Source organism: Canis lupus, chromosome 14 (genome assembly GCF_003254725.2).
Source record: "Canis lupus dingo isolate Sandy chromosome 14, ASM325472v2, whole genome shotgun sequence".
Classification (NCBI taxonomy): domain Eukaryota; kingdom Metazoa; phylum Chordata; class Mammalia; order Carnivora; family Canidae; genus Canis; species Canis lupus.
Genome location: NC_064256.1, coordinates 315,629 through 341,235, shown reverse-complemented (window position 1 = coordinate 341,235; position 25,607 = coordinate 315,629). Strand labels below are relative to the sequence as shown.

The 25,607-nt window shown below is 61.9% G+C and overlaps 1 protein-coding gene across 2 annotated transcripts in view; it reads left to right on the top strand.

Annotated features, from left to right (window-relative positions):
- Window positions 1–25,197, top strand: part of OBSCN (obscurin, cytoskeletal calmodulin and titin-interacting RhoGEF) — a 132,925-nt gene extending 107,728 nt beyond the window's left edge. Inside the window, exons 81-111 of one of the 2 annotated variants that reach the window (XM_025454938.3) lie at window positions 493–606; window positions 2,756–2,923; window positions 3,110–3,212; window positions 3,515–3,644; window positions 4,576–4,684; window positions 13,134–13,322; window positions 13,718–13,814; window positions 14,079–14,200; window positions 14,725–14,837; window positions 14,992–15,160; window positions 15,291–15,372; window positions 15,541–15,741; window positions 16,231–16,291; window positions 16,748–16,825; window positions 17,100–17,272; window positions 17,380–17,406; window positions 17,973–18,125; window positions 18,233–18,278; window positions 18,403–18,480; window positions 18,832–20,812; window positions 21,318–21,395; window positions 21,703–21,813; window positions 21,941–22,108; window positions 22,466–22,588; window positions 22,725–22,895; window positions 23,142–23,226; window positions 23,439–23,678; window positions 23,921–24,144; window positions 24,301–24,376; window positions 24,603–24,752; window positions 24,902–25,197. In XM_025454938.3, coding sequence (XP_025310723.1) covers window positions 493–606; window positions 2,756–2,923; window positions 3,110–3,212; window positions 3,515–3,644; window positions 4,576–4,684; window positions 13,134–13,322; window positions 13,718–13,814; window positions 14,079–14,200; window positions 14,725–14,837; window positions 14,992–15,160; window positions 15,291–15,372; window positions 15,541–15,741; window positions 16,231–16,291; window positions 16,748–16,825; window positions 17,100–17,272; window positions 17,380–17,406; window positions 17,973–18,125; window positions 18,233–18,278; window positions 18,403–18,480; window positions 18,832–20,812; window positions 21,318–21,395; window positions 21,703–21,813; window positions 21,941–22,108; window positions 22,466–22,588; window positions 22,725–22,895; window positions 23,142–23,226; window positions 23,439–23,678; window positions 23,921–24,144; window positions 24,301–24,376; window positions 24,603–24,752; window positions 24,902–25,079 — 5,798 coding nt within the window. In that variant the 3' untranslated portion in view covers window positions 25,080–25,197. Of the gene's footprint in view, window positions 1–492; window positions 607–2,755; window positions 2,924–3,109; window positions 3,213–3,514; window positions 3,645–4,575; window positions 4,685–13,133; window positions 13,323–13,717; window positions 13,815–14,078; window positions 14,201–14,691; window positions 14,838–14,991; window positions 15,161–15,290; window positions 15,373–15,540; window positions 15,742–16,230; window positions 16,292–16,747; window positions 16,826–17,099; window positions 17,273–17,379; window positions 17,407–17,972; window positions 18,126–18,232; window positions 18,279–18,402; window positions 18,481–18,831; window positions 20,813–21,317; window positions 21,396–21,702; window positions 21,814–21,940; window positions 22,109–22,465; window positions 22,589–22,724; window positions 22,896–23,141; window positions 23,227–23,438; window positions 23,679–23,920; window positions 24,145–24,300; window positions 24,377–24,602; window positions 24,753–24,901 lie in introns of both variants that reach the window. The other variant, XM_049093447.1, reaches the window with a different exon arrangement.
- The last annotated feature ends 410 nt before the right edge of the window (window positions 25,198–25,607 follow it).

Here is a 25,607-nt window from a genome sequence, read left to right as displayed (position 1 = left end):
CACAGGACAGGGTCCCCCACCCTGTACAGGGCCCCCCAGCACGGGACAGGGGCCCCACCCAGCACAGGACAGGGGCCACCCAGTACAGGACAGGGTCCCCAGTATAGGACAGGGCCCTCCACCCAGTACAGGACAGGGGCCTACCCAGCACAGGACAGGGGCCTACCCAGCACAGGACAGGGGCCTCCACCCAGTACAGGACAGGGGCCCCCCAGCACAGGACAGCGGCCCCCAATACAGGATAGGGGCCTCCACCCAGCACAGGACAGGCCCCACCCCTGGCACAGCACAGCCCCCCACCCCCACCACAGCGCAGGAGCCCAGACAGTGTTAGGGACAGAAGGGGCCACCTGGAGGGAAGGTCGTTACGGGTAGTGTCCATAACAACCACACCCTGGGATGGAGGGCTTGCCAGGGACGTACCAAGGACATGGGGCCCCGCTGTCCTTCCCCAACCCCCCAAGAGCTCAGGGCCTGTGTATGTGTGCCCAGACCCACCAGATTTCGAGGAGGAGCTGGCGGACTGCACAGCTGAGCTGGGTGAGACGGTGAAGCTGGCCTGCCGCGTGACGGGCACCCCAAAGCCCATCGTCAGCTGGTACAAAGGTCCGCAGGCCCAGGCTAGCAAGAACCGGGAGGAAATCAGGCCTGGGCAGGGTGGGGATGGCGGGAGGAGGGAGGAGGATCTGGGCGGGGCCTGGGCAGCCAGGGAGGGGGGTGTGGAGCGGGGTGGGGGGCGGGGGCAGGGGTGGGCACGGCAGGGCACAGGGCCCAGGCCTCCTGTCCAGTAGTCCCTGCTAACTCAGTCGGCCGAGCCCGGTGTGCTGGTGGAGGTGGGGGGACAGAGGCTCAGGGTGTGCTCCCGAGATTCAGATGCAGTGACCTGCCCTTGCTGCCCAAGGGTGCTGGCATCCAGGGGTCCAGGGGAGGAGACAGGTGACAACCTGTAGGACAGAGCAGTGGCAGGACATGGGCAGGGGTGCGGCCAGCCCGAGAGATAGGGCAGATGGAGGGCAGGGGCTGATACCCTGCAGCCACCTCTCTGCAGGACGTTTGGCAGCTCGGGACAGGAAGCCAGGTGGCCAGGAGAGGGGACGGTGGATGCTGATGTGGGCCCTGCGCCGGGCTCTCAGGTTGGCTCGGGGCATGATGGGAGCCACAAAGTCTGGGGGTCCCAGGTCACCCCTGCCCTGACACGTTCCAGCCAGGGCATCCCAAACGGCACATGTCAGGGTCCCCTGACATGCTCCAAGGCAACAGTCCCCTCTTTGCTTGCGGGGAACCTGGCTCACATCATGAGTGATGCAGGTGCGGGGCATCCACTGGCCTCAGGGGCCGAGCAAGGCTGCCCAGGAAGCTGGGCCACCTGTCAGAACGCCCCAACACCCCCCCTTGCCGCTGCCTCCTCGAGCCTGTCACCACACTGTGGATGCCACCTTGGAGCCCAGAGCCCGCCTGATGGGCACCCACAGCTCCCCGAGGGGGTCTGCAGCTAGGCCTGCACACACAGCAGCTGCACCTCCCTCCGAGGGGGTCCCTTGCACTCCTCGCCGGCCGTCCTGCGCACTGCCCATCAGGGTTGGCACCCAGCGTGGGCTCTGGCATTGGCTGGGCACCAGCTGACCTCAGGCATGCTCAGAGCAAAGCGTGTCAACCAGGGCACTGTCCAGGGATCTTTGAACCAGATTCTCAGTACCCAGACACAGTCTCCTGCCCTGTTTCCCATTGTCTTCACGCAGCAAAGGGGAGTGGGGTTCACTGTCCAGCAGGCACCATGGTGTGGTCAGCGTGTGTGCTGCCAACGCCCAGGGGCCCACTCAGGTCCTCTCACAGGACCACGGGGTCTCTGCTTATTTACCTCCTTTCTCTTCTGGAATACCGCATCCTTGAGGGCATCCCTTCCACGTCCCCAATGTGTGAAGGATCTGCGGTGTTTCCCCACTTACAAACCAACAAGCCGGCCAGATACAGACAGAAACCAAGACCCTGGGGCTGGGGAGAGGTGGGTGGTTGCGGTGAGAGAGGCATGTTCCAGCCCCACATTTCAGGGCCCGGTGTTAAATGCAGACAGGGGGCTGCCCACAGGAGAGAACACGGGTTTTGGGGGAGGCTGAGCTTCTGTGGGGCTGTGGGCACACCTGCCGGTGCTCTCCCCAGATGGGAAAGAGCAGGGTCACCTGACATAAAGCATCCTGACATGAGTCAGGATGCTGCTCGTGGGCTGTTATGACTTCAACGGCAGCCTCGTTGGGCAGGTACAGGGCTGCTGGAAGGCGGTCAGCCATGGAGCTGCAGGTATTGGTGGAGGATGGGGGCCTACCCAGTGAAAGAACACATCTCCCCACCCCCTCCCCCGCCCCATCCAGGAGGGAATCGTGCTATGGCCTGAGGTGTTTGACAGGGCGGTGATGAGGGACACAGGCAGTGTCTCAGCTTGTCTGTAGGGGTAGGGGGTGGGCGGGGAGTCCTGGAATCAGTGGCCAGGTTATTGAGGGTCTGTGTGTCCTCTGTGGGGTCAGGTCCCTTTTCCTGGCTCTTGCCTCTAGCTCTGAGCTACTTTTCCGAGGCCACACAGCAGGCACAGCAGGCACAAGAGATCGGGGAAGGACACAGGACTGTGGGTCAGCATGGCCAGCCAGGTGCCCTGCCAGGGGTTTGTGCTCCAGCCCACTGCCCCGGGACCATGAGCCCCAGACAGTCCAGCCTCCTGTCCCCAGCAGGGTCCCCTCCATGACGGCCCTGCCTTCCTTTCCAGATGGAAAGCCAGTGGAGGTGGATCCACACCACATCCTCATTGAAGACCCTGATGGCTCATGTGCCCTCATTCTGGACAACCTGACTGGAGTGGACTCTGGCCAGTACATGTGCTTTGCGGCCAGTGCTTCTGGCAATGCCAGCACACTGGGCAAAATCCTGGTGCAAGGTGAGTCTGGGGAGGGAGACTGGTATGAGGCATCCAGACCCCCATCCACCTAGGTGGCACCATGGGGGGTGCAGGCCTGCAGGTGGGCCGCCTCAGGAGTCTGGGACAATTGCTGGTGGGTGTAGGGTCACACCCCACCATGGTGTCTCTGTATGTCTTTCCCTTACCTACCCTGTGGCCCCACAGTACCCCCACGGTTTGTGAAAAAGGTCCGGGCAGTGCCTTTTGTGGAGGGAGAGGACGCTCAGGTCACCTGCACCATCGAAGGTGCCCCACACCCGCAGATCAGGTGGGCTGGGCAGCTGGAGCCTGGGGGCATGGGAGGGAAGGTAGGTGGCATGCTCAATACATTGGGGGCGGGCTGGACACTAAACGTGGGCCTTTCTGATGAGAAGGGGCCTCTTGGGGCTGGGCAGGTTCTGAACATGGCTCCTGCCGCAGAGAGGGCATCACCTGCTGGATGGCGGGTGAGTGGCGGGCTTCAGGAGAGTGTGGGCTCTGTGTGGATGCCCAGAATTGCAAGGTGGGTGAGAAGAGGGTCTCAGTGGGGAAGCTGGGGTGGCTCTGCCTCACACCCAGGTTTGGCTGCAGGTGGTACAAGGACGGGGCTCTGCTGACGCCTAGCAGCAAATACCGAACCCTGAGCGAGCCCCGCAGCGGTCTGCTGGTGCTGGAGATCCTGGCGGCCAGCAAGGAGGACCTGGGCCATTATGAGTGTGAGGTGAGGTAGGCGGGCACAGGAATGGTTGGGGGACCATCACTCAGTGTCCCCGATGAGGGAGGGGCCCCCAGCCCATCATCATCCAGTGTCCCCCATGAGGGAGGGGCCCCAGCCCACTGTCACCCTGATGAGGGAGGAGCCCCCAGCCCATCACCAAGTGTACATGTAAGGGGACAGGGACCTGAGTGGGAGCCCTAGGTGGCATCCTGTCTTCTTCCCAAGCCATCTGCCCACCTGCAGGGCCAGTTGTGGTCTGTGGAAGGTACGTGCAGGCTGTGACTCTTCCTGGCTGCCATCTTCTCCGATGTGGCTGCTCCTGTGTGGCCTCCTGTCCCTAGTAACATGTAGGCTGAGGCTAGACCAGTAGCCTGGGTTGGGCCAGGTGGGTCCTGCCCCCCATGCAGCTCCTGGGGAGGCACATGGACCTGAGCCAGTCAGATCCACACTGATTCAATCACCACTGGCCATACATGCAATTTGAGTTGAAATCAAGTTAACTGTAGGTAAAGATTCGGTTCCGTTTCCAGTGCTCGGGTGTGGCAACAGCCACCATGCCATACTGTGCAGATAGTGTCCGCACCACCTAAGAAACCCCTAGGCCTCTCTTCTTTTTTTTTTTTTAAATTTTTTTTTTATTTATTTATGATAGTCACACAGAGAGAGAGAGAGGCAGAGACACAGGCAGAGGGAGAAGCAGGCTCCATGCACCGGGAGCCTGACGTGGGATTCGATCCTGGGTCTCCAGGATCGCGCCCTGGGCCAAAGGCAGGCACCAAACCGCTGCGCCACCCAGGGATCCCTAGGCCTCTCTTCTGTGGCAGGCTCTGTGGCTCTGGGACACAGCCACAGAGGGCCCCCCATACTAGAGATGGCCTGGATGGTCCCAAGGGAGCCCCAGGCTCTAAGTGGGCTCCTGCCATCCGTCCTGCAGTTGGTGAACCAGCTGGGCTCTGTGAGGGGCGGGGCAGAGCTGTGCGTGCAGAGCCCTGTTGTTCGGGCCCGGGAACAGCTTCACAGGGAGCAGCTTGCAGCCGTGGAAGGTAAGTGCCGCTGTGGGGCCAAGTTGGGGGGAAACCACCAGCCTTTCCAACCAGGGTGTGCTTCCTGGAGGAGGGACAGTGAGGGCTGAGGAAGGGTCTGTCTGGGAGAGAAAGGGATGCAGAGACTATGAGGCAGGGGCTGGTTCCAGCCCCATCCTGGGCAGCATGAGGTGAACCTTGAGCCCAGAGTTCCAGCCAGGTTAGACGGCAGCCCTGGGTGGGGGCCTGCATCTTGCCCACCACCCCTGGGGCAGTAATGAGTGTGTAGAAAGGCCAGGCTGGGCCTGGCAGGCTGCAGGGCAGTGGACCCTAGGGAGGACAGCTCTGAGCAAAGCGTGCTGAGTGCAGTGCATCACCTGCTGGTCCCTGTGTGGCTCCAGGAGATGGAGTGATGGCAGGGGTCCTGGTACCTCCACACTGGGTTGGGCCATCATGGAAGCAAACAGAATGCTGTGGCTACACTTCTCAAGCCTGGCCTGTGGGGGTGTCTGGGCTCCTTGAGGGGAGATGTGCTCCTGCGTGGGAGGTGAAGGGTGGGCAGCAGGATGCCTCATGCCTCCACTCACCTCTGAGTCCAGGGTCCCAGCTGGGCCTAGCATCAGAATGGCCAGGATGGGAAGGAGGACAATTGGCATGTGTCCTGGGCCTGCTCAGGCAGAGAACACCTTATGGTGCTTGCAGGGCAGGCTGCAGCCTCAGGGACAGCTTCTCCCAGTGTGAGTTGCTCCACCTAGAAGAAGCTGTGCCTCCTGTCCCTAGCGACATGAAGGCTGATGCTAGATCAACAGCTGGTGGAGCTGCAGCTCTCATGGTGGATGGGCTGGAAGATATATCCTCCCAGGTGGCTTCTGTGATGCCTTGGGCTAATGGATCCAGTCCCTCCTGGGGCCCAGTAACCAGGAGCCTCTATCTGAGGACCCTCCCAGAGTCAGCCTACCTGGCATTTGAAACTCGACCTCACAGCCTTTGATGCCTTCCACAGCCCTCACAGAGTGGGCAGGGGTCCATGTTCCTGCCCCTCAGAGGGCCTAGTGGTGTCTGCAGGGACCTGTGCTTTCTGCCATATGGCATCTTATGTTGGGGAGCAAGGACTTCAGCACTCCTTCTTGGGCTGGTGACAAGTGTGTCCTACAGAGGCATTCACTTCATGGTCATGATGGGTCACTTTCTGTCATCATCTCATGGCTCTGGAGTCTGGAAGAGGGGCAGCCCTCTTAATACCAGAAACATGGCACCTCACATCCGAGAAGGCCAGTCCTCACAGACCCAGTGGTTGGAGCCCGCCATGTCCTGCTTCTTAACCCTATCCTGCTGCTTCATCTTTAACCTGGTGGCTCTGCAGCCAAGACAGCCCTAGCCAGCCTTGTAGGGTGGGTGCTGCCCCCTCGCTTTTGGAACTGCATTGGGCTGGAAGCCCTGCTTCGCACAGCTGCACCCCTCCAATGGCTGCCAGTATTCACTGGAGCTTAGAGCCTGTCAGGTGGCAGGTCAGGTCAGGAATAAAGGTACCAGCAATGTAGCAGCCAGAACGGGACCCCAACAGGGGAGTGTCCTCCCATCACTCTGCACACAGGGTCTGGCCTGCAGGTGGCAAACAGGTTGGTTCTTTCCGGTCCAACTTAAAGCACAAGGCATTTTGGCTGGATCCCATTCTCTCTCCCAGTGGGTTTCCCCTCTCCAGGAGGCAGCGGGCACAAACACACATACATACATATGTGTATGTACACACACGTATGTATGTGCACACACATGCACACACATACACAAGTAAATGAGGCTCCCAAAGGCCATACAAATATAGCTGGTCTATTTAACTCACATGTACCCAATTGGACACAAGATTAATATATTCTTGGTCATCTAAGGGAAATTCTTCCTCTGCGTGGCACTGCACCAAAGCCTAAAATCCCACACACCGGAAGCCAGGGTGCTGTGTGCTGCAGGCTGTGCCACTTGACTTTGCTGAGCATCCCACTCAGCTTTGTCCCCAGAATGACAAGAGGGACTGTTGAGATCTGAGGGTACTGGTATCTGGTGGACTATCTGCTGCCCAGCAGGGTGTGGCTAGGAGGAGCACCTCTCTTTCAAGTGTGGCCCTGCCCAGAAGCTACAGAGGAAGAGGCCTCAAGATGGGTGGGAATAGGTGTGGCCTGGTCCCAAGCGAGTCCTCTCCCTGGAACTCAGGTCCTCTATCTGCTGACTCCAGGGAGGTGGGAAGTTAGGACAATCAAGGCTGTTGAGTTTATGGGCAGCATCTATGAGGACACCTAGGTTTCCCTACTCACTTGGAACTCAGGACCCTGTCATGGTGTCTCTGGTTGCTCTTGATGGGATTTCCATAGCCTCATGAGACAAAGCTCAGACATGCCATCTCTAGTACTACAGAGCCCCTTTCCCCTGGAGAGGTGCCCTTGGTCTTCAGGATTTTTTATAAAACAGGCACCAGCCATCCCAGTCTAAGTTTGGCTCCCATAGTTCTTTCCATACCCTGCCACCCTCCCCCTAGCCTTCAGTTTCTGTCTGAGAAGTGGGACGTTAGGTTTAACAGAATCACAGGGCTCCCTGGGCACATGGGCTGATGGAAGAGCTGGGATTTCTGCGTGAGCAGCCCAGGTGGGGCCCCTACTCTTGCTGCACTCCCTACAAGACCCTCATTCCCTCACGTGGGACATACTGATGTCACATTCACTCATCTCCCAGCCACTCAGAGCAGACATGTTAAAGATGACAGAACTGAGTTCCCAACCCATAACAGGCAAGGTGAGGCATGACGTGGACACAGTGCTCCAAAGCCGAGCAAGTTACTACACTGCCATGCCACTCAAATGGCTCAGCCACCAAGCACTGGCTGATCTGTAACTCTCGCTATTCCAACTGTTTTCTTTGTAGTCACTGAGCAGGAGACTAAAGTCCCCAAGAAAACCGTCATCATGTAAGTGCAGGCGTGTTCCTACCGTTCCTTCTGACTGTAGTGCCCCCTGCATGCCCACTAACCCACATGGACCTTGCCTGTGTGGCCCAGCCACCTGCTTGTCTGACTACCTGCTCACATGGCCTTTGCTCACCATGCAGACTGCCAGCACCTTGCAGATGCCTCTGAAGGGGCTCACTGTTCCCTGAGTCCTTGGCTACCTTCACATTTCACAGCTCTCTCTTCTAGGGCCTCCATGTCTCCAGTGCCTCCACAAGGTAGACTTGCTCTGTGTACTTGGCAACGGCTCACTCAGGCCTTGGGCCCAGATCACATCAGTTAGTTTGGAGCAGGAACTGAACTGCTTCCCACAGTGGGCTAGAGGGAACATTCTACCCCTCAAAACCCAAAGATCTAGGGCATTTTTGTCCCACAAACTTTCTCTTGTGTTGGGAATATTATATCTTAATTATGCTCGCTACAAAAGCAGTCACTAGGCACACGTGGCTGAGAACTTAAAGTGTATCGAGAGCCACTGAAGAATTCTGGATTTTTAAAATTATCTTTAACTTGCATTTAATTAAAATAGTGTAACCTTGATAGGCAGCACTTAAAGGCCTCCAGGCCCAACCCTAGCATTGGGAGATGGGGAACTGAAATTCAGGGAAGAGGAGGCTTGTTCAGGGTGGTTCATGATGGAAAGCCAGCGGGTACCCCATTTCCCCGGTGCCACGCCCACCATCCCCTCATTCGGTGCCTTCAAGGCTGAGGTTGTGGCTAATTAAGTAACTGGAGAGGCCTGGAACTGAGTAAGCCCACAGAAGGTAGAGTTGGTTTTGTCCTTGATCCAGTGGGAAGTGTGTGCAGCTGGAGATCGTGGAAAAGCTTGCAAAAGGCAGGAGACCAGAAAGACTGGTCTAAGATCAGATGACTGGGAAGCTCCAGTTGGTCCTCATGGACCTGTGATCTCCTAAAGGGGCCTGTAGTTGGCCAAGTTTTGGAGAACCCTATCAGCCGATATTTGGTCAGATCCTGGGTTAACCCTTCCACCCCTCCCTCCCTCTTCCCCCAAGGCACACTGTGGCCCAAAGTACATAGGGCAGTAGTAAGCCTTCCTGGAGGTGTACGCCTGTGCCAGAGCTTTACACAAATTAACCCTGCATTTCGTCCATGAAGGGAACATTTCTATTATTTACATCTTACAGATGACAAAATGGAAAACAGACAGGGCCAGGCTGTCCCATCAGTAAAACTTCAGAAAGGACTCGCACCTGGGACAGCTGGGCTAGGGGACTCAAGAGGCACCCTGAACCCCAGTCTGACTGTCATGCCTTGGCGAATGTCAGAGGCATGAGGCCAGCAGATGGGCCTGGCCCAGGTTCCCCTGATGTTTGGGCAAGCTCTCACTCAGGGACAAGCCTAGTGCTCCTGAGCCTGGGCATGAGGCTGGAAGGCAGTCTCGTGATTTTGAATAGGCCACACATCCAAGCCTCAGTGTTCCCATTAGTTAGGTGGGGTGTAGCATTTCCTCCTTACCAGGTGAGGGCTGAGAGGGAAGGTCTGTAACTGCCGTGCACCCCAAGGGGTAGCACACGCCTCTGAGCCTATCCTTGGGTGAACCTGCTCCCGGTTGGAGCCCTGAGTTGGGCAGACGCTGAATGAGAGGGAGAGAGAGAGCATGAGCCTGCCTTAGTCCTAGCAGGCAGCTGGTGACAACATTGAACTTTCACCATATGTATGCCTGAGCCTAAGAGAAAATGCAGGTTCCAGGGCTCAGGAGAGTTGTGAGTTCCCCAGGGTCTGTGTGTTACTCAGCACTACTCTGCTCCCTGATACCACCTAATACTCATTTTACCCACAGCGCCCAGCAAGGTCAGGGGCACTGGGTGGCAGAGGAGTGCCAGGGCTGACTGGTGGGATTCTGAATCTTGGCCCCGGGCAAGTATCTGGCCTTCTCAGCCTCATGGTCCACACTTGCAGAAGCTTAGGTCCATCCCCCGAGGCTGCTACAAAGTCCCTGGCCAGTGCCTGATGCTCGCCCACATGCCACTTGCCTTGAGTTCTGCCTCCCCTTCTCCTTCCTGCCCACTTGCATTTGGGGGAAGGGATCCAGAAAGAGGAAGTACCTGTTTGACATCATACAGCCCATGATAGCCAAGCCATGCCCGGAGCCAGGTGTTCTTGCTGGGCTGTCACACCCGCAAGGCTCTGACAACCCTCCTGGATGTGCACCTGTGCCCATGGCATCAGCTGCCAACATTTCTCCAACTGAGGACCACTGAGGCTCCTGTCCTCTAAGAACTCCCTGGAGCAACCCCTCATGATACAAAGCACAAAGCACTCATGGGACAGATGAGGAAAGCCACATGGCTATGTTCCTGTGTCCCAGTCCATTAGCTCGGCAAGGAGCATTAGCAGCTCCAAAATCAGATGGCCATAAATGGAGAGACTGGCACATGGAGACTTGTGACCCAGACATGGTCTGGGGTTTGGAGGTGCCTTGTGATGTGACATGGGCCTCCACTGATGCCTCAACTCTTGTTTTGAGACCTGCAGAGTAGAGCCTAATGTTGGCCAGATGAGGTTTTGTGCTTTGTTTCTTTGGTTCCAGAGGTTGGGCTCAAGCACATATGTAGAAATTTGTTCACTCAGTGTCACCATTTGCTTGCTACACTAACCTGATCACCCATGTGGCTGCTGTATGTGCTGATGGCATGGGCACTGGGCGAAGCTGTAGGTCTCTGCACAGATTTCCTCTTGGCCCTCTCCCTGCAGAGAGGAAACCATCACCACCGTGGTGAAGAGCCCTCGTGGCCGGCGCCGGTCCCCCAACAAGTCTCCCTCTCGCTCACCTTCCCGCCACACTGCCAGCCCACCTAAGCCAGGCCAGGCAGCCCCTGAGCTGCTGTACTCACTGAGGGCTGGCCAGCCTCGTAGGCCTGAGGTGGAGCCAGGCTGGAGGCCCACCGTACCCACGCTGTATGTGACAGAGCCTGAGTCCCACACGCCAATCCCACCCCAGGGCACGAGGCCCCAGCCCAAGTGGGTAGAAGTTGAAGAGACCATTGAAGTCAGGGTGAAGAAGACAGGCTCCAGAGGTACATCCCCTGCCAGAGAGGCACCTGACAGCTCGGCAGGGCTTCTCTTCACACTGCCTGGTGGGACCCCCATAGGAGACCCCAATGCAAACAACTCCAACAATAACCTACTGGCCCAGGAGCCCCAGGCTTGGGGCAGAGCCACAGTCAGCACTGGAGAGCCCCTCATCTTCTGCATGGACACTGGGCCAGAGGAGACCCCGGGGCCATCCCTTCTTGAGGTGGCTGAAGAGGAAGCCCCCCTGGAGAAAGTGGAGGGAGGAGGTGCCCTCCCAACCGAGGAGCCCCTGGGCACCAATGGCCTTTGGGGCCATGACCCCAAGATCCTCACCCACGACGGCCGAGTGCTGACGCTGGCTGACCTGGAGGATTATGTGCCCCGGGAGGGGGAGACCTTCGGCTGCTGTGGCCCTGTGCCTAGCACTTCTGACGACCCACCCTGCGAAGTGTCCGTGCTCCAGAGAGAGATCAGTGAACCCACTGTGGGGCAGCCTGTCCTGCTCAACGTGGGGCATCTCCTTGGCCCTCGAAACCCACCCAGTTTTTTCAGTCACCGAGAGGCATCTCCCTTGGGGCCTCAGGTGCTCAGCCCTGCAGGAGTCTCTTTCTCTATGCAGGAGGCCCAGGCTGGGGGTGCTGCATCCTGGAAGCCATCTTTCTGCATCCAGGTCCAGAGGTCTGCAGACAGTGGCCAGAGCAGCTTCAAAACGGAGGTTTCCACCCAGACAGTCAGCTTTGGGACAGTGGGTGAGACAGTCACCCTGCACATCCGCCCAGATGGGGACAAGGCCCCTGGCCCCTCCGAGGGCTGAGGCTGTGAGCAGCAGGTGCTTGGCTGTGGGCCCTTTGGCTGCATGGAGGAAGCCAGCGCTCTGTGGACATGTGTGCTCTGATCCTCCCTCCAAATCTCCAATAACTCAGGGCTGGAGCCTGCCCACCCCTTCCACTCCAGGCACTTCCTACTTCATGGGGTCTGATCCAGCTGAAGACACTGCACACAGACTGGGAATCTCAGAAAGTACAGAAGCCACCTAAGAGTGCAGGCCAGAGGGACTCTTGGACCGCAGCTCTGGGCTCAGGGCACTAGACACAGGTCAGGGACTCTGCATCTGTCCTGCCATGTTTACGAGGCCGGGCTGCCAGTTGGGTCCCTTCTGCTCCAGGCTGGGGACCCAGTCTTCCTCTCAGTGGGGACTTCCCGGCCACATCTTCACCATGAACATTTCTCTCGGCCTCCAGGAGGCCTGTGTGGGGCCCAGCCCTCTCTGCAGGGTGGACCAGGGTCCGTGTATGGGAAGCGACCCATCGGTTACCCCCAATGATAATAAACTGGTTCCCTGTACTGCCTCTGCTTTCTTGATTCTCTGGTGGCTCCGGCGACTTGTGGGGAGTGCTGTCCAGGCCTTGTCCTGGAGACCAACCAATGGCAGCCCTGAGTCAGCCCCTGGCATCAGCCTGTAGGTTCTGGCCCATTCTGGGGTCCCTGGGTGGAGGTGTGACAGCTTGCCAATTTAGATTGCTCACATGGGTGCATATACTGTGACCAGGACAGCACATAGTGGTCACTCCCAGCCTGCTGGGGGTTAAGCAGGTCTTCCTGCCCCCTGTGCAGTGGGGGTTGTCGGCGAGGTTGATAGGGAAGGTGTGATGTGTCATGGGTCTGCCGATGTCCTTGGACTGGGTAAGGACAAGACGGGTGCTCTAGGGCCATGGGGGGCAAACAGCAGCCTGCACAGCTGCCTCTCTGGCCTGGAAGGCGCAATGATATGGAAAATCAGCAAGAGAAAGGGTCTAGGACAGGGGAGAGTTCCAGGCAGGGGGACCTACTGGGAATGGAGTGGTGGGCATTCATGGGCATGTGAAGCTGTGGTTTGGCTACATGCACACTGGTCTCCAGCTGGAGGAGGAAAATGTGCTGGGAAGTGGGGAGCAGGGGGCAAACACATGGGACAGTCTGAGAGTCCCCTAAGGGGGCTGTGTGGGAGGCTGTGGTAGGAGCCAGTGATGGTGCAGTGGCCTGGGTGGGGTTAGGCTGCAGGTGCCAGGCAGGGAGCAGGGGCTGCCCTGGGAGGGCAGGAAGGAGCGCCTGGTCCCTGACAGCATCAGGCTGTCCCCAGACTTCCCTACAGTGTGGGGCTGGGCCCACCTTGGCCTGGGTGGCCCAGTACCCTGGGGTCTGGAGTGGGCCGTGGGGTGGGAGAAGTGAGGGCATGAACTGAGCCTGAGGGGCCAGCCAGGACAGGGGGCAAGTATTCAGGTTCACCTGTCCCCAAAGAAGCCCACATGCTCCCAGAGGTCCTGAACTCCGCTGCCTTGAGTGGGTGGGTGGGGCAGGCAGGTGGGAAGGGCAGCCTCTGAGGACTGGCACAAAATTTCTGGAGCCCTCTCCTGGGGCCCAGGTCACACCTCACCCCTACACGCTGACCTGCCTCTCCCACAGACGCTGCTGTCTCTCCTCCTGCCCTGGAGCCAGCAGACCAGGAGATCACGTCTGTCCCAAGGATGCTGGTGTGCCCCGAGGCTCCAGGACCCTCCACAGGGGACCATGCCAGCCCTGGCCCTAGAGGGCCACCCAAAGCCCAGGAGTCTGGCCCCCAACTCTTAGGCATGGAGGCTGCAGATTCATCTGGTGAGGGGAGGAAGGAGGAGAGGGAGGAGTAGATCCCTCATGACCCCCACCCCACAGATGCTCCCTCCAGGGATGTAGCCCTTCAGGCCCCTCCCCCAGAAGCTGCTACATGTCAGCATGGCCCTTGTCTGGGTGGCCAGCAGGGGAAGCCTCAGGGCTGGTGGCCCAAGTTAGGAGCTAGGACCTCGGAGCTCTGCAGGGAGGTCTGGAGCCCTGGGTTTTAGGGGTGCATGTTCCCTGTCTCTTCTGACCTAGAGGGCCCTGCACCCCTGAAGTCCCTGCTCTGCCTCGTGCTCCCACCCTCTGGGACTGGAGGATGACACGGGGCGCATTGTGGGGGGCAGTCCCAGCTGCATCCCAAGCTCTCTCTCACTAAGCCCCTTGTCTTGGACCAGTTGAGCCGCAGAAGATTCCACAGCCTCTCCCCAAGGAGGACCAGGAGCGGGACTTGGGGGACCATGCTGAGGGCCAGGAATGCACTGTGCCCATCCGGTAACCTCCCTGGCGTGCTGGGTGGGGGCAGTTCATGAAGGGACACCCCAGGGGCAGGGCAGGGAGAAGAGGCTGCCCTGGGATGTTGGTGGAGCCCTCTCCTTGCACAGGGCTGGGTCCCCTCTCTGGACATCCCCTCCCAGAAAGTCCACTGGGGTCCAGGGAGGGGGAGGCAGGGACCCCCATCTTAGGGTGAGGCTTGGCTGCCCACACTCCAGAGGTGCAGGAGGAGGGCAGACAGCTCACCCAGCTCCACCACCACAGGATGGAGGGTGCAGCCTGGCTGGGGGCAGGTGCAGGGGAGCTATGGGACATCCACAGCCACGTGTTCATGGAGACCACACATCGGACATACGTGTACCAGGCCAGCGACACGGGTGCCACAAGTAGGTGGGGACTTAGCAGGATACACGTGTGCTCCCCATGCTCTGGACTGGGCAGACACTTGTGCAGAGGAACCTGCAAGGCCACCTGGCATGTCCCAGCCTTGCTGTGATGGGGGCCTCACTGCCCTGTTCCCTGCATTCCCTAGGAGGGGCCTCTCTGGGGAGGGTGAGAACGCTCCTTTGGGGGCGCCCACAATAGTGAATTGGGTGTGGATGCCCCCTTCCCCAGCAGGGTTTAGCATGCTCTGGACAGCTAAGGTCTCTAAGCAGGACAGACAGAGGTTAGATGGACTCTCAGGGGCCTTGGCAGAGTCAGGAGAAGGCTGTCCTCACTGGGGGAGGCAGATGAGCTCTTGCTCTGGGGAGTATCCCAGGGCCTGGCTGCTTGCCTGGGGTGTCAGGACAGGCCCAGGGGCAAGACTCACCCACCAGGGGGTCTCTGGCTGCAAGCTCCAGCTTGATGATTCAATGCTGGGCTTGCGCACCGCCAGGTCCCCCCTCACAGGCTCCCTCCTGCACCCCAGGATCCCCGTCCATGCAGGTCACCATCGAGGATGTGCAGGCACAGAAGGGCAGCACAGCCCAGTTCCAGGCAGTCATTGATGGCAACCCGCAGCCCACAGTAACCTGGTACCGGGTAGGGACAGGCGCCACCTTGGGTGCTGGGAGTCGGGAGTGTGTGGCGTTCCCCCCCCCCCCGCAGTAAGGCAGTACCTGGGGGACGGAACAGGCCACCTTGCAGGGGCCCCCAGGTCGGGCTGATGGCCCCGCCCACCCGTCTGTGCCCCCAGGACAACTCCCAGCTGGTGGATGGCACCCGGCTCAGCCAGCAGCGGGAAGGCACCACCTACTCCCTGGTGCTGAGGGACGTGACACACAGTGATGCGGGTGTCTACACGTGCCTGGCCCGCAACGCGGGTGGACAGGTGCTGTGTAAAGCGGAGCTGGTGGTCCATGGGGGTGAGTCTCAGTGCCTCGCTGGCACGGGGGCGGGAGGGTGTGTACGTCGCCTCCCACAGGCTCCAGCACCGGGATGCTACGGGGGGCGAAGTGGACGTGCTCACCCACACTGCCCGCTCCTTGGCTGCAGGAGACAGCGAACCCGACTCTGAGAAGCAGAGCTACCGAAGGAAACTGCACTCTTTCTACGAGGTCAAGGAGGAAATTGGAAGGTACAGCCCGCGAGCCGGCGCCGAGCCGCTGCCCCGCCTCCCTGGGTCCCCGCCCCCCGCCCCGCCTCCTGAGCCCCGACGGCCGGGAACTCCGCCCCACTCCTCCTCTCCTCCGCCCGACACGCCCCCCACGCCCTGTGCCCGCCCATCGTGGCCCCCTCCGCGCAGGGGCGTGTTCGGCTTCGTGAAGAGAGCGCAGCACAAGGGAAGCCAGATGTCCTGCGCAGCCAAGTTCATCCCGCTGCGGAGCAGGACACGCACCCAGGCCTACCGCGAGCGGGACATCCTGGCCACGCTGAGCCACCCGCTGGTAACAGGGCTGCTGGACCAGTTTGAGACCCGGAAGACCCTGATCCTTGTCTTGGAGCTGTATCCTGCCCTCAGCCTAAGGGAGGGTAGGCAGGGTCCCAGGGCCCTGCGGGGCCTGCTGTTTTGGGGTCCCTGGACGCAGCACCGTCCTCGTAGCTCGCGGGGCCAGGGACCGGGGATTAGGGCTGTGTCCACGGAGCTGTGTCCGCAGGGTCCAGGACGTGTTTTCACCGGGCCCCTGCCATGCTTCACGGGGCTTCACCAGCTAGGTGGGTGCCCCCAGCGTCCATGTGGAGAGGGCCCTCGGCTGCCCACCTGAGCTCCAGGGAGGGACTCCAGGGAGGGACACATGCGCACTGCTCGCTCCCCCCCCCCCTTTTCTGCTGCGGGGGGGTGGCCCCCCCAGCCCCCCTCCTGGGGACCCTGTCCCTCCCACTCTCCTCAACCTCCTCCCCAACATGGCCCCATCCCCACCCCAGGTGAGACTGGCTAAAGATGTGTGGGGCTGGGTGGGTTCCAGACTCCGGAGCTTTTCTTGACCTGAGCCAGGTGCTCGTCGGAGGAGCTGCTGGACCGTCTGTTCAAGAAGAGTGTGGTGACCGAGGCGGAGGTGACTGCCTGCCTGCTGTCCCCCTGCCCACACAGGCCCCGCCCCCAGGCTCTCCAGCCCAGAGAACTTCTGGGGCTCCCCAGGCCTCACAGGGTGTGGCAACTCCTCGTAGAGCTCTCCCAGCCCTCCCATGCACCCCTCCCCCCCAACACTGATTCCTTGCCTGGCCAGTGTGCCATCCTAGCCTGCTCCTGAGGCACCCCGTCCTGCTTTGGTCAGGCTGATCCATTTCCAGGCTGGAGGAGTCCTCTGGCCTTGATGTGCATGGGGTCTGGGAAGCTTTACACATGACCTGCCCCATGGCACCATCCCAAGCTCAGATGGTGAGGGAAGTAGATACCTTGTAGATAGGGGGAATAGAAGAGGGAAGGCTAGGAGGAGGGAAGGGGGAGGAGGAGGGAAGGGGGAGGAGGAGAAGGGGGAGGGTTCCCACCTGAGCCCTGGCCTTTGCTGCAGGTCAAGGTCTATGTCCAGCAGCTGGTGGAGGGGCTACAGTACCTGCACAGCCACAGCGTTCTGCACCTGGACATAAAGGTACTCAGCCCTCATGGGTGCCCAGGGACCCAGGAGGGACAGATGGGAGCCTGGGGCCTGCAGATGGGGGAGGGAGTGGGCATAGGCCTACCATGTCTAGATTCCCTGTTAGGACATGGTTGCCTCTGGGGATGGGGAGCTCTCTCCGGTGGGGTACAGCTCTGATGAATCAGAGGCGCTCCCACATTGGCCTCACAGAACTGAGTGTTCCCTGCAGCCCCGGGAGTCACCTCCTCAGGGCATGGCCTCACCCCTCCCTGACTCTCCCTCACAGCCCCCCAATATCCTGATGGTACATCCTGCTCGGGAAGACATTAAAATCTGCGATTTTGGCTTTGCCCAAAACATCACCCCAGGAGAGCCACAGTACAGCAAGTATGGCTCCCCAGAATTTGTGTCTCCCGAGATCATCGAGCAGACCCCAGTGAGCGAGGCCTCCGACATCTGGTGAGTGAGTGGGTGCCTGGGGAGGCCAGCTTCCATGCCAGCAGCCCCCCAGCACACACACCCCACAACCTCGAGCACACCCTGTGACTGTGGTTTTGTTCCTGCAGGTCCATGGGCGTCATCTCCTACCTCAGGTGAGCAGACCCAAGCCTACCGCAGGTGAGCAGACCCAAGCCTTTGTCAGCCACCTCCTCTGAAGCCAACCCCAGACCCCCTCCCCATCATGCCCAGGGGAGGCCTTGAGCACTACTGGCCACTCCCCAGATCAAAGATCCAGGACCCCAAGGGCAGCTATTATGGGAACCAGCGGTCAGCCAACTGATAAGGGGTTTCTGCTGAGCTCTTTTCTTACACGCACTGTCCCAGAGAAGCTCTGTGGAGTCACCAGGCAAAGCAGTGAGCTGTTTCCCTAAAGGGTCTGGGTAGTTTGCTGGAGGGCCCCTTCCACCAATTACTGCTATTCTGAGCATGTTGCTGGTGTAGACCTCACCTGGATCCCACCTCAAGCTAAGCCTTGATCCCTGTCCTGGGCTGAGCCTGGATCTCTGGGCAAGTCTCAGACCATTGTGGGAATCCTGGGGTCTGGATGGCCATGGCACTGTGGCCACCCAGGCAGGAGTGGGGCCCCCGTACAAGTTCTGGCTTCTATGGATCACAAGTCCAGGTCACATCTGAAGGCAAGTCATGTCTCTGCCTCTAGCCTGACCTGCTCATCACCATTCGCTGGTGAGAGTGACCGAGCCACACTCCTGAACGTGCTGGAGGGGCGGGTGTCCTGGAACAGCCCCATGACTGCCCACCTCAGCAAGGATGCCCAGGACTTCATCAAGGCTACCCTGCAAAGGGCCCCAAAGTGAGTGCACAGCACCCTCCACCTGTTGCCTCATCTGGGGTTCTCTTAGGCGGAGGCCTGGGGCAGCTGGCCACCTGGCCTGATCCCCGGCCCTCCTCTCTCACTAGGGCCCGGCCCAGCGCAGCCAAATGCCTCACACACCCCTGGTTCCAGGTGAGTAGGCTGGGTCCAAGCAGATGTGCACAGGGGGCCAATCTGAGGGGGGGAGGGGAGGCCTGTGTGGACCCAGGGTGCACTGGGGCCCCCCTTATCGCCCCTCTCACCTGGGCCCCCTCAGACTTCCGTGCCCGCGGAGGAGGCCCACTTCATCAACACCAAGCAACTCAAGTTTCTGCTGGCCCGCAGCCGCTGGCAGGTGAGCCCCGCAGCCTCTGGGGGGGGGGGGGGGGGCGGGGAGAGTGAGGGACGGGGGGCGGGGGGAAGCTGCCATGCGGTGTCAGCGCCCAGGAGGGGCCTGGGGGGGGGGGGGCGACAGAAAGCAGGCCCCGCAGGCGGCACAGGGCATCCCAATTCGGGGCCGCGCTCCCGGAGCCCGGGGGCAGGGCGGCGGGGCGTGCAGAGTCCCCGCGAGGGCAGAGCCGTGGGATCCGAAGCGTGGAGCTTGTAGCGCCTCCCGGCTCCCGGGTGCCCCTCTGAGCCTGCCGGGAGCGAAGAAGGCGGGGGTGGGGGGGCGCACGGCTGACGTCCCCTCCCCCGCGCCCCGCAGCGCTCCCTGATGAGCTACAAGTCCATCCTGGTGATGCGCTCCATCCCCGAGCTGCTCCGGGGCCCGCCCGACAGCCCGTCCCTCGGGGTGGCGCGGCACCTGCGCGGTGGCGCCAGCGCCTCCTCCAGCAGCTCGTCCTCCTCCTCCGACAACGAGCTGGCCCCTTTCGCCCGGGCCAAGTCGCTGCCGCCGTCTCCGGTGACCCACTCGCCGCTGCTGCACCCGCGGGGCTTCCTGCGGCCGTCGGCCAGCCTGCCCGAGGAGGCCGAGGCCCGCGCGCCGCCTGCCGCCGCGCCCCCGCCCGCGGCGCCCCCCGCCGCCCCGGGCTGCGTGCCGCGGCAGAGCGTCGTCCGCAGCCTCTTCTACCAGCAGGCGGCCGAGGGCCCGGAGCGCGGAGGGCCCGCGGGTGGCAGGAGGCCCCCGGCGCGGCGGCGGCACCTGCTCCAGGGCGGCTACTTCGCCCGCGCCCTGCCTGGCCTGCGGGAGCCACTGCTGGAGCACCGCGCGCTGGAGGAGGCGGCGGCCCGCGACGAGCAGGCCGCCCTGCTGGCCAAGGCGCCCGCCTCCGAGAGCGCCCGCGGGGCCCCGGGCCACAGCCCATCCCTGGAGCTCGGGGGCGCGCGCAGCCGCAGCCCCTCGGCCGAGGCCTGCGGCGGCGGCCAGGGCGCTACCCCGGCTCCCTCAGACGCCCCGATGGACTCCGGGCAGAGCTGGCGGCGAGGCGCCACAGTTGCCCGGGAGAGGGAGCTGCCAGAGGGACCCCAGCAGGGGCCAAGACTGTTTCAGTCCATCACCGGGGCCCTGGGGTCCACCCAGCAAGAGGGGTCATCTCAGGACAGCTGTGGGAGGCAGTGGGGTCCTACTGCCCTGGAAGGCGGGGTCCCCCCTCCTGCCATTATACCACAGGCTCCGGGCTCTTTCCCTACAAAACAGTGCCCGGGGTCCCTCTCAGCTCCCTCCAGCTCCCTCCTCTCCCCGGAGCCAAAGGGGTTCCTGTCCCTAGCCCAAGAGGGTCCCCAGCCAGGCGGTAAGACAGAACTGCAGGACAGCCCTCTCCCTGGGAGGCGGGGCCCCCCTAGCGCCCCAGGGCTGGCCTCCCCAGTGGGAACGGAGCCTGGGCCCACCCAGGATAGGGAGGGCCTGGCTGCAGAGCCTGAGGAGGCTCTTGAGTGGGAACCCAGCCTGCAGCGGCCTCAGGAGCAGGCTACAACACGGAAGTTCTCCCTGGGGGCATGGCGTGGAGGCTACGCAGGCGTGGCTGGCTATGGCACCTTTGCCTTCGGTGGGGATGCAGGGGGCATGCTGGGGCAGGGTCCCCTGTGGGCCAGGATGGCCTGGGCCACTTCTCAGTCCTCAGAGGAGCGTGATGAAGTAGGGGCCCAGAGCCCGCCACCCCAGGCCAGCAAAGCGCCCCTTCCCAAGGGCAGTGGGGCACCCCCACTGGCCTCCCCGGAGCTGAGTGCGTGGGAAGACTTTGGTGGTGGCTCTCAGGTGTCCCTGGTGCAGATCCGAGACCTGTCTGGGGACTCCGAGACAGCAGACACCATATCCCTGGACATCTCAGAGGTGGAGCCTGCCTACCTCAACCTGTCTGACCTGTATGACATCAAGTACCTCCCTTTTGAGTTCATGATCTTCAGGAGGGTCCCCAAGCCTGTGGAGCCAGAGCCACCATCCTCCCCTGAGTCTGAGGCCGGGGAGGAGTTGGCCACGCTCCCGGAGGCCGGGTGGCCCTGGCCAGGTGCCCTGGGCACACCAGCCAGCTTGCACATCACTGAGGAGCCAGAGGACATGGAGACCCTGCTCAGAGAGGCCACGGGCAGCAGGAAGCGCAAATGGTCGCCCCCCGCCCGTGACCTCTTCCATCTCCCAGGAAGGCATGTGCTGCCAGAGGAGCAGGAGCCCATGGAGCTGGGCCTTCGCCGGAGGGTGAGGGCGTCTGTGGCCCACATCTCCCGCCTCCTGAAGGGCAGGCCTGAAGGTGACTCCCCCCCTCCGTCCCCTCAGCCCTGGCAGGTGGCCGGTGTCTGGCTCTGAACCTTGGGGCACCTCACCCCTTGTGCTGACCCAGAAGCCATTCTCTAGGGTGGGGGTTCCCTGGGCCACACACATCACCTGCACACAGGTACTTCTGTTCCTGAGGTCACCATATGGCCCAGCGTGGGAACAGAGAGCCCTGCCTGACCTGCCCTGACCCTGGGGCCCATGGCCAGGCCTCCCCAGACACCAGTGGCCCGAGAGTTCCCCATCCCCTGCCCCTGGTGCCCTTGCCCAAGATAGACTGACCCTGACAGGGTGGGAAGGGTGTGGTGTCAGCAGCGGGTTGGACCCCTGGGCTCTGTGCTCTGTGGCCATGCAGGAATCCCACTGTGGGGGGTGGGGGTCCGGGTTCCTCCTCCCCTGCTCCCACACCAATGCCAATAGAGTCAGCATCAGGGGAGCTGACCCCACAGCTGTGACTTCCAGAGGCCTCTTCCTCCCTTCAGGCCCAGAGAAAGAGAGCCCCCCAAGGAAGAAGGCAGGCCTGGCTTCCTTCCGGCTGGGCCTGAAGAGCAGGGACCAAGGTGGGTGTGCTGCCCAGGGGCAGCCATGGGGACCCAACTGCAGGGGGAGGGAGCCCCTCCCTGGTTTCCAGGGCCACTGGAGGGGCCAAGCTTACATCCACAGGGCCTGGGGCCCAGATTAGTGGGGACATGGGGGCGGCTCTGGTGCCCAGCATTGGGGCAGTCCTGGAGGCCTTCCTGGAGGAGGTGCTAGTGTTGAAGGGGAGCTGAGTGGGCATGGGTTTCCCTAGCATCCCCGTCTCGGGGGTGCAGGCCGTGTTTTCAGGTTGGGGGTGGCTTTGAAGGCTTGTCTGGCCCCCTTCCCTAGCGCCATCCTTTCTACGGGAGCTCTCAGACGAAACAGTGGTCCTGGGCCAGTCCGTGACTCTTGCTTGCCAAGTGTCGGCCCAGCCTGCTGCACAGGCCACCTGGACCAAAGGTAAGAAAATGTCCCGGGACAGGTGGCAGGAAGGCAGAGGGTGCCCCCTGGAATAGGGGGAGGCAGGCCCCTGGAGGGCAGGGTACATGTTGGTGCCACTGCCCAGGCCTGCTCTGTCCTGCCGTAGACGGGGCTCTCCTGCAGAGCAGCAGCCACCTCCTCATCTCTGCCACGCTCAAGCACTTCCAGCTGCTCACCATTCTGGTGGTGACTGCTGAGGACCTGGGGGTGTATACGTGCCGTGTGAGCAACACACTGGGGACGGCAGCCACCACGGCTGTCCTCCGGAAGGCAGGTGGGTAGGCCAGGGCCTCTCAGCGGGGTGGGGGTGGGCACTGACCCTGATGGGTGCTTCTAGGGTGCCCGCCGACCACCTCATGCTTTGTGAGTTGGTTTGTGCTGGTCCCCTTCCGGGAGGAGGCCCCTTTAGCATGATGCTCACCACTCGGTCATCTCCCCACCCCAGCACGGCCAGGGCCTGGAGAGTCCGCTCTGCAGACTGGGACGCCCCCAGGTGGGGCATAGCTGTAGGGGATGGTGGGCTCAGGAATCTGGCAGCAGGTGCGGATGGTTGAGGCAGGGCTGGGGGCACTCAGCTGTGGTGGGAAGCCGTGGGGGGCCCACCTCTGACGGCTGCCCATGGGCCCTGCAGAGCGCCCCTCATCTTCTCCACGCCCGGACATTGGGGAGGTGTATGCTGATGCGGTGCTGCTGGTCTGGAAGCCCGTGGAGTCCTACGGACCTGTGACCTACATCGTGCAGTGCAGTCTGGAAGGTAGGAGCCCCCGCTGCCTTGCCTCTTGGGCAGAACCCAGCCACCTCTGTATTCCCTTGGGGAAGGGCCTCTGCACCCCCCGACTCTGGAGTGGGGAGGCCCTGGACTGTCCCTCACCCACTTCCTTGTGGCCCAGGCGGCAGCTGGAGCACCCTGGCTTCCGACATCTTTGACTGCTGCTACCTCACCAGCAAGCTTTCCCCGGGGGGCCTGTATACTTTCCGGACGGCCTGCGTCAGCAAGGCGGGCATGGGACCCTACAGCAGCCCCTCAGAGCAGGTCCTCCTGGGAGGGCCCAGCCACCTGGGTGAGGTGCTTGTCAAGCCTGCTGGCGTGGGGCGGTAGTCCTATCCATTGGCCCTGCCCCTTCACTCAGACCCACCCACTCACTGGTAGGCCTCTGCCCCCAAAGGGCCTGAGGAATGAGAGAAAAAAGTGTGGGGCTTCACAGATGGGGCCCCTGCTAGGGGGCCTGGGAAGGGGTACAGGAGACCAGGTGGGGCGAGCTGGGGCTGTAGGGGTGCCTCCCACTCACTGGCTCCTTCTCCCACAGCCTCGGAGGAAGAGAGCAGCATCCCGCGGCCCACGCAGCCCCTCCCCAGCACGCAGACCTTCACCTTCCAGACACAGATCCGAAGGTGCTGCAGCCCCCCGTCCCCCTCCCCGCTTTCCCTGCTCCCATCCCAGCCTCAGCGTCTCTCCCTGCTTCTCATGCCCACACAGTGCGGTTCCGAGAGCCTCAGCCCCCTCCCCAAGGCTCCAGTCATCTCCCGCTGCCCAGCTTTCCAGCCCCTTCTGGGAAGGAGGGCGTGGGGGTCCTCACCAGCCAGTCCGGTGCTTGCTCGCCCAGGGGCCGCTTCAGCGTCGTGCGGCAGTGCCAGGAGAAGGCCAGCGGGCGCGCACTGGCCGCCAAGATCATCCCCTACCGCCTCGAGGACAGGCCTGACGTGCTGCGGGAATACGAAGCCCTCAAGAGCCTGCGCCACCCGCACCTGGCCCAGCTACAGGCCGCCTACCTCAGCCCCCGGCACCTGGTTCTTATCTTGGAGTTGTGCTTGGGACCGGAGCTGCTCCCCTGCCTGGCGGAGAGGTGAGGCCTCGCCTGGATGCAGGGCCCAGGGGGATGCTCAGCACGTCGGGGCATGGAGGGGCACCCGACACACAGGCGCACCGCCTCTCACCTCGCCGCCCACCTGCTGCCCGGCCTCCACCGCCCGCCAGAGCCAGGGAGCTGTGGGGGGGCGCCCCTCCCAAGCCCACCAGAAGGGCTGGTGTCCCCGCGCACCTTCCGCGGCGTGGACAGGGCTGAGCCCCCTCCCCGTGCCACTCCAGGGTCTCCTACTCAGAATCAGAGGTGAAGGACTACCTGTGGCAGATGTTGAGTGCGGCCCAGTACCTGCACGCGCAGCGCATCCTGCACCTGGACCTCAGGTCGGAGAACATGATCGTCACCGAGTACAACTTACTCAAGGTCGTGGACCTGGGCAATGCTCAGAGTCTCACCCAGGAGAGGATCCTGCCCTCCGAGGGCTTCAAGGACTACGTGGAGACCATGGGTGCGCGGGGAGCAGATGCCAACCTGACCCGGGTGTTGAGAGGGGGAAAAGGGGAGGGGGCAGGAGGAAGCCCCGCCCCCAGACCTGCCCCCCCCCCCCCCCCCCCCGCCCCATTGCCCTGCAAACAGCCAGCCTCTCACCTGTGCTGTCCCCCAGCTCCTGAGCTCCTGGAGGGCCAGAGTGCTCTCCCGCAGACCGACATCTGGGCCATAGGCGTCACAGCCTTCATCATGTAAGTCCCCCAAGCGCAGGGGCTGGGAGACTGGGGATCCATCGAGGTGTCCCGGGAGCCCCCTGTGTGTCCTCCAAATGAGGGTGGCCTCAGACCTCGTGTCCCCCATCCATCTGAGGGTGATCTCAGTTCCCTATGATTCCCTATCCATCGAGGGTGACCCCGGAGCTCCCTGTGGCCCCATCCACCTGAGAGTGACCTGGGTGCCCTGACACCCCGCGTGCAGGCTGAGTGCCGAGTACCCTGTGAACAGTGAAGGGACACGCGACCTGCAGAAAAGCCTGCGCAAGGGGCTGATCCATCTGAGCCGCTGCTACGCAGGGCTGTCTGGCGGCGCTGTGGCTTTTCTCCGGAGCACATTGTGTGCTCACCCGTGGTAAGGTGGACCCGCCAGGGCCAACCCCCTCCGCCTTGCCCCACGTCCACCAATGCCCGCTCCCCCACCTTGCCTACCCACTTCCCGCCTCCCTTCCCTGCCCCACCTCAGCTCCAAGGGCTCAGCAGACACCTTCACCCTCTATCTAGGGGCCGGCCTTGTGCATCAAGCTGCTTGCAGTGCCCGTGGCTAACTGAGGAGGGCCCTGCCGGCTCCCAGCCAGCTGCTGTGACCTTCCCCACAGTGCGCCTGCGTGCTTTCCTGCGTGAGCGAGAGAAGAGGCGGGCACTGCTGTATAAGAAGCACAATCTGGCGCAGGTGCACTGAGCACTGGGCCAGGTGGAATTGGGGGGGGCGAGGAGATCACCTGCTGGGCTTCACCCCCTAGTCTTGCTTCTAGAACTTGCTGTATATGCACAGCATGCCAATAAAAAGCAGAACCAGATGAGGTGTAATCTGTGTCTTTGTTCAGTTTAGTTCGAGGAAAGAAGTCAGGGTCCTGCCACCTCACCTGGGACTTGGGGGGATGACTAAGGAGCGGAACTGCGCTTCCCCATGGAATGAGTGGAAGCGAGGCATCTGGCCCCTAGAATGGAAGAACCAGAGTTGCCAGTGCAGCCTCACCTAGGGTGATCCGATCCTGCGGGTCCCCAGCCTAGCCCCACCCGGGGCCTCCAAGGCACCTCTCCTGGGGCTCCTGGGTGCTGGGAGGTACACAGATCCCAACCAGCTTGGTCTCCACGGTCGCGTCCCTGGCCTGGTGTGGCCTCCAGGACTGGCCACAGCAGCCCTCTGTGGGAAGCAGAAAGGGGCCTGGTGAGTGACCAGCCAGGCCACCCACAGGGGAAGCAGGGG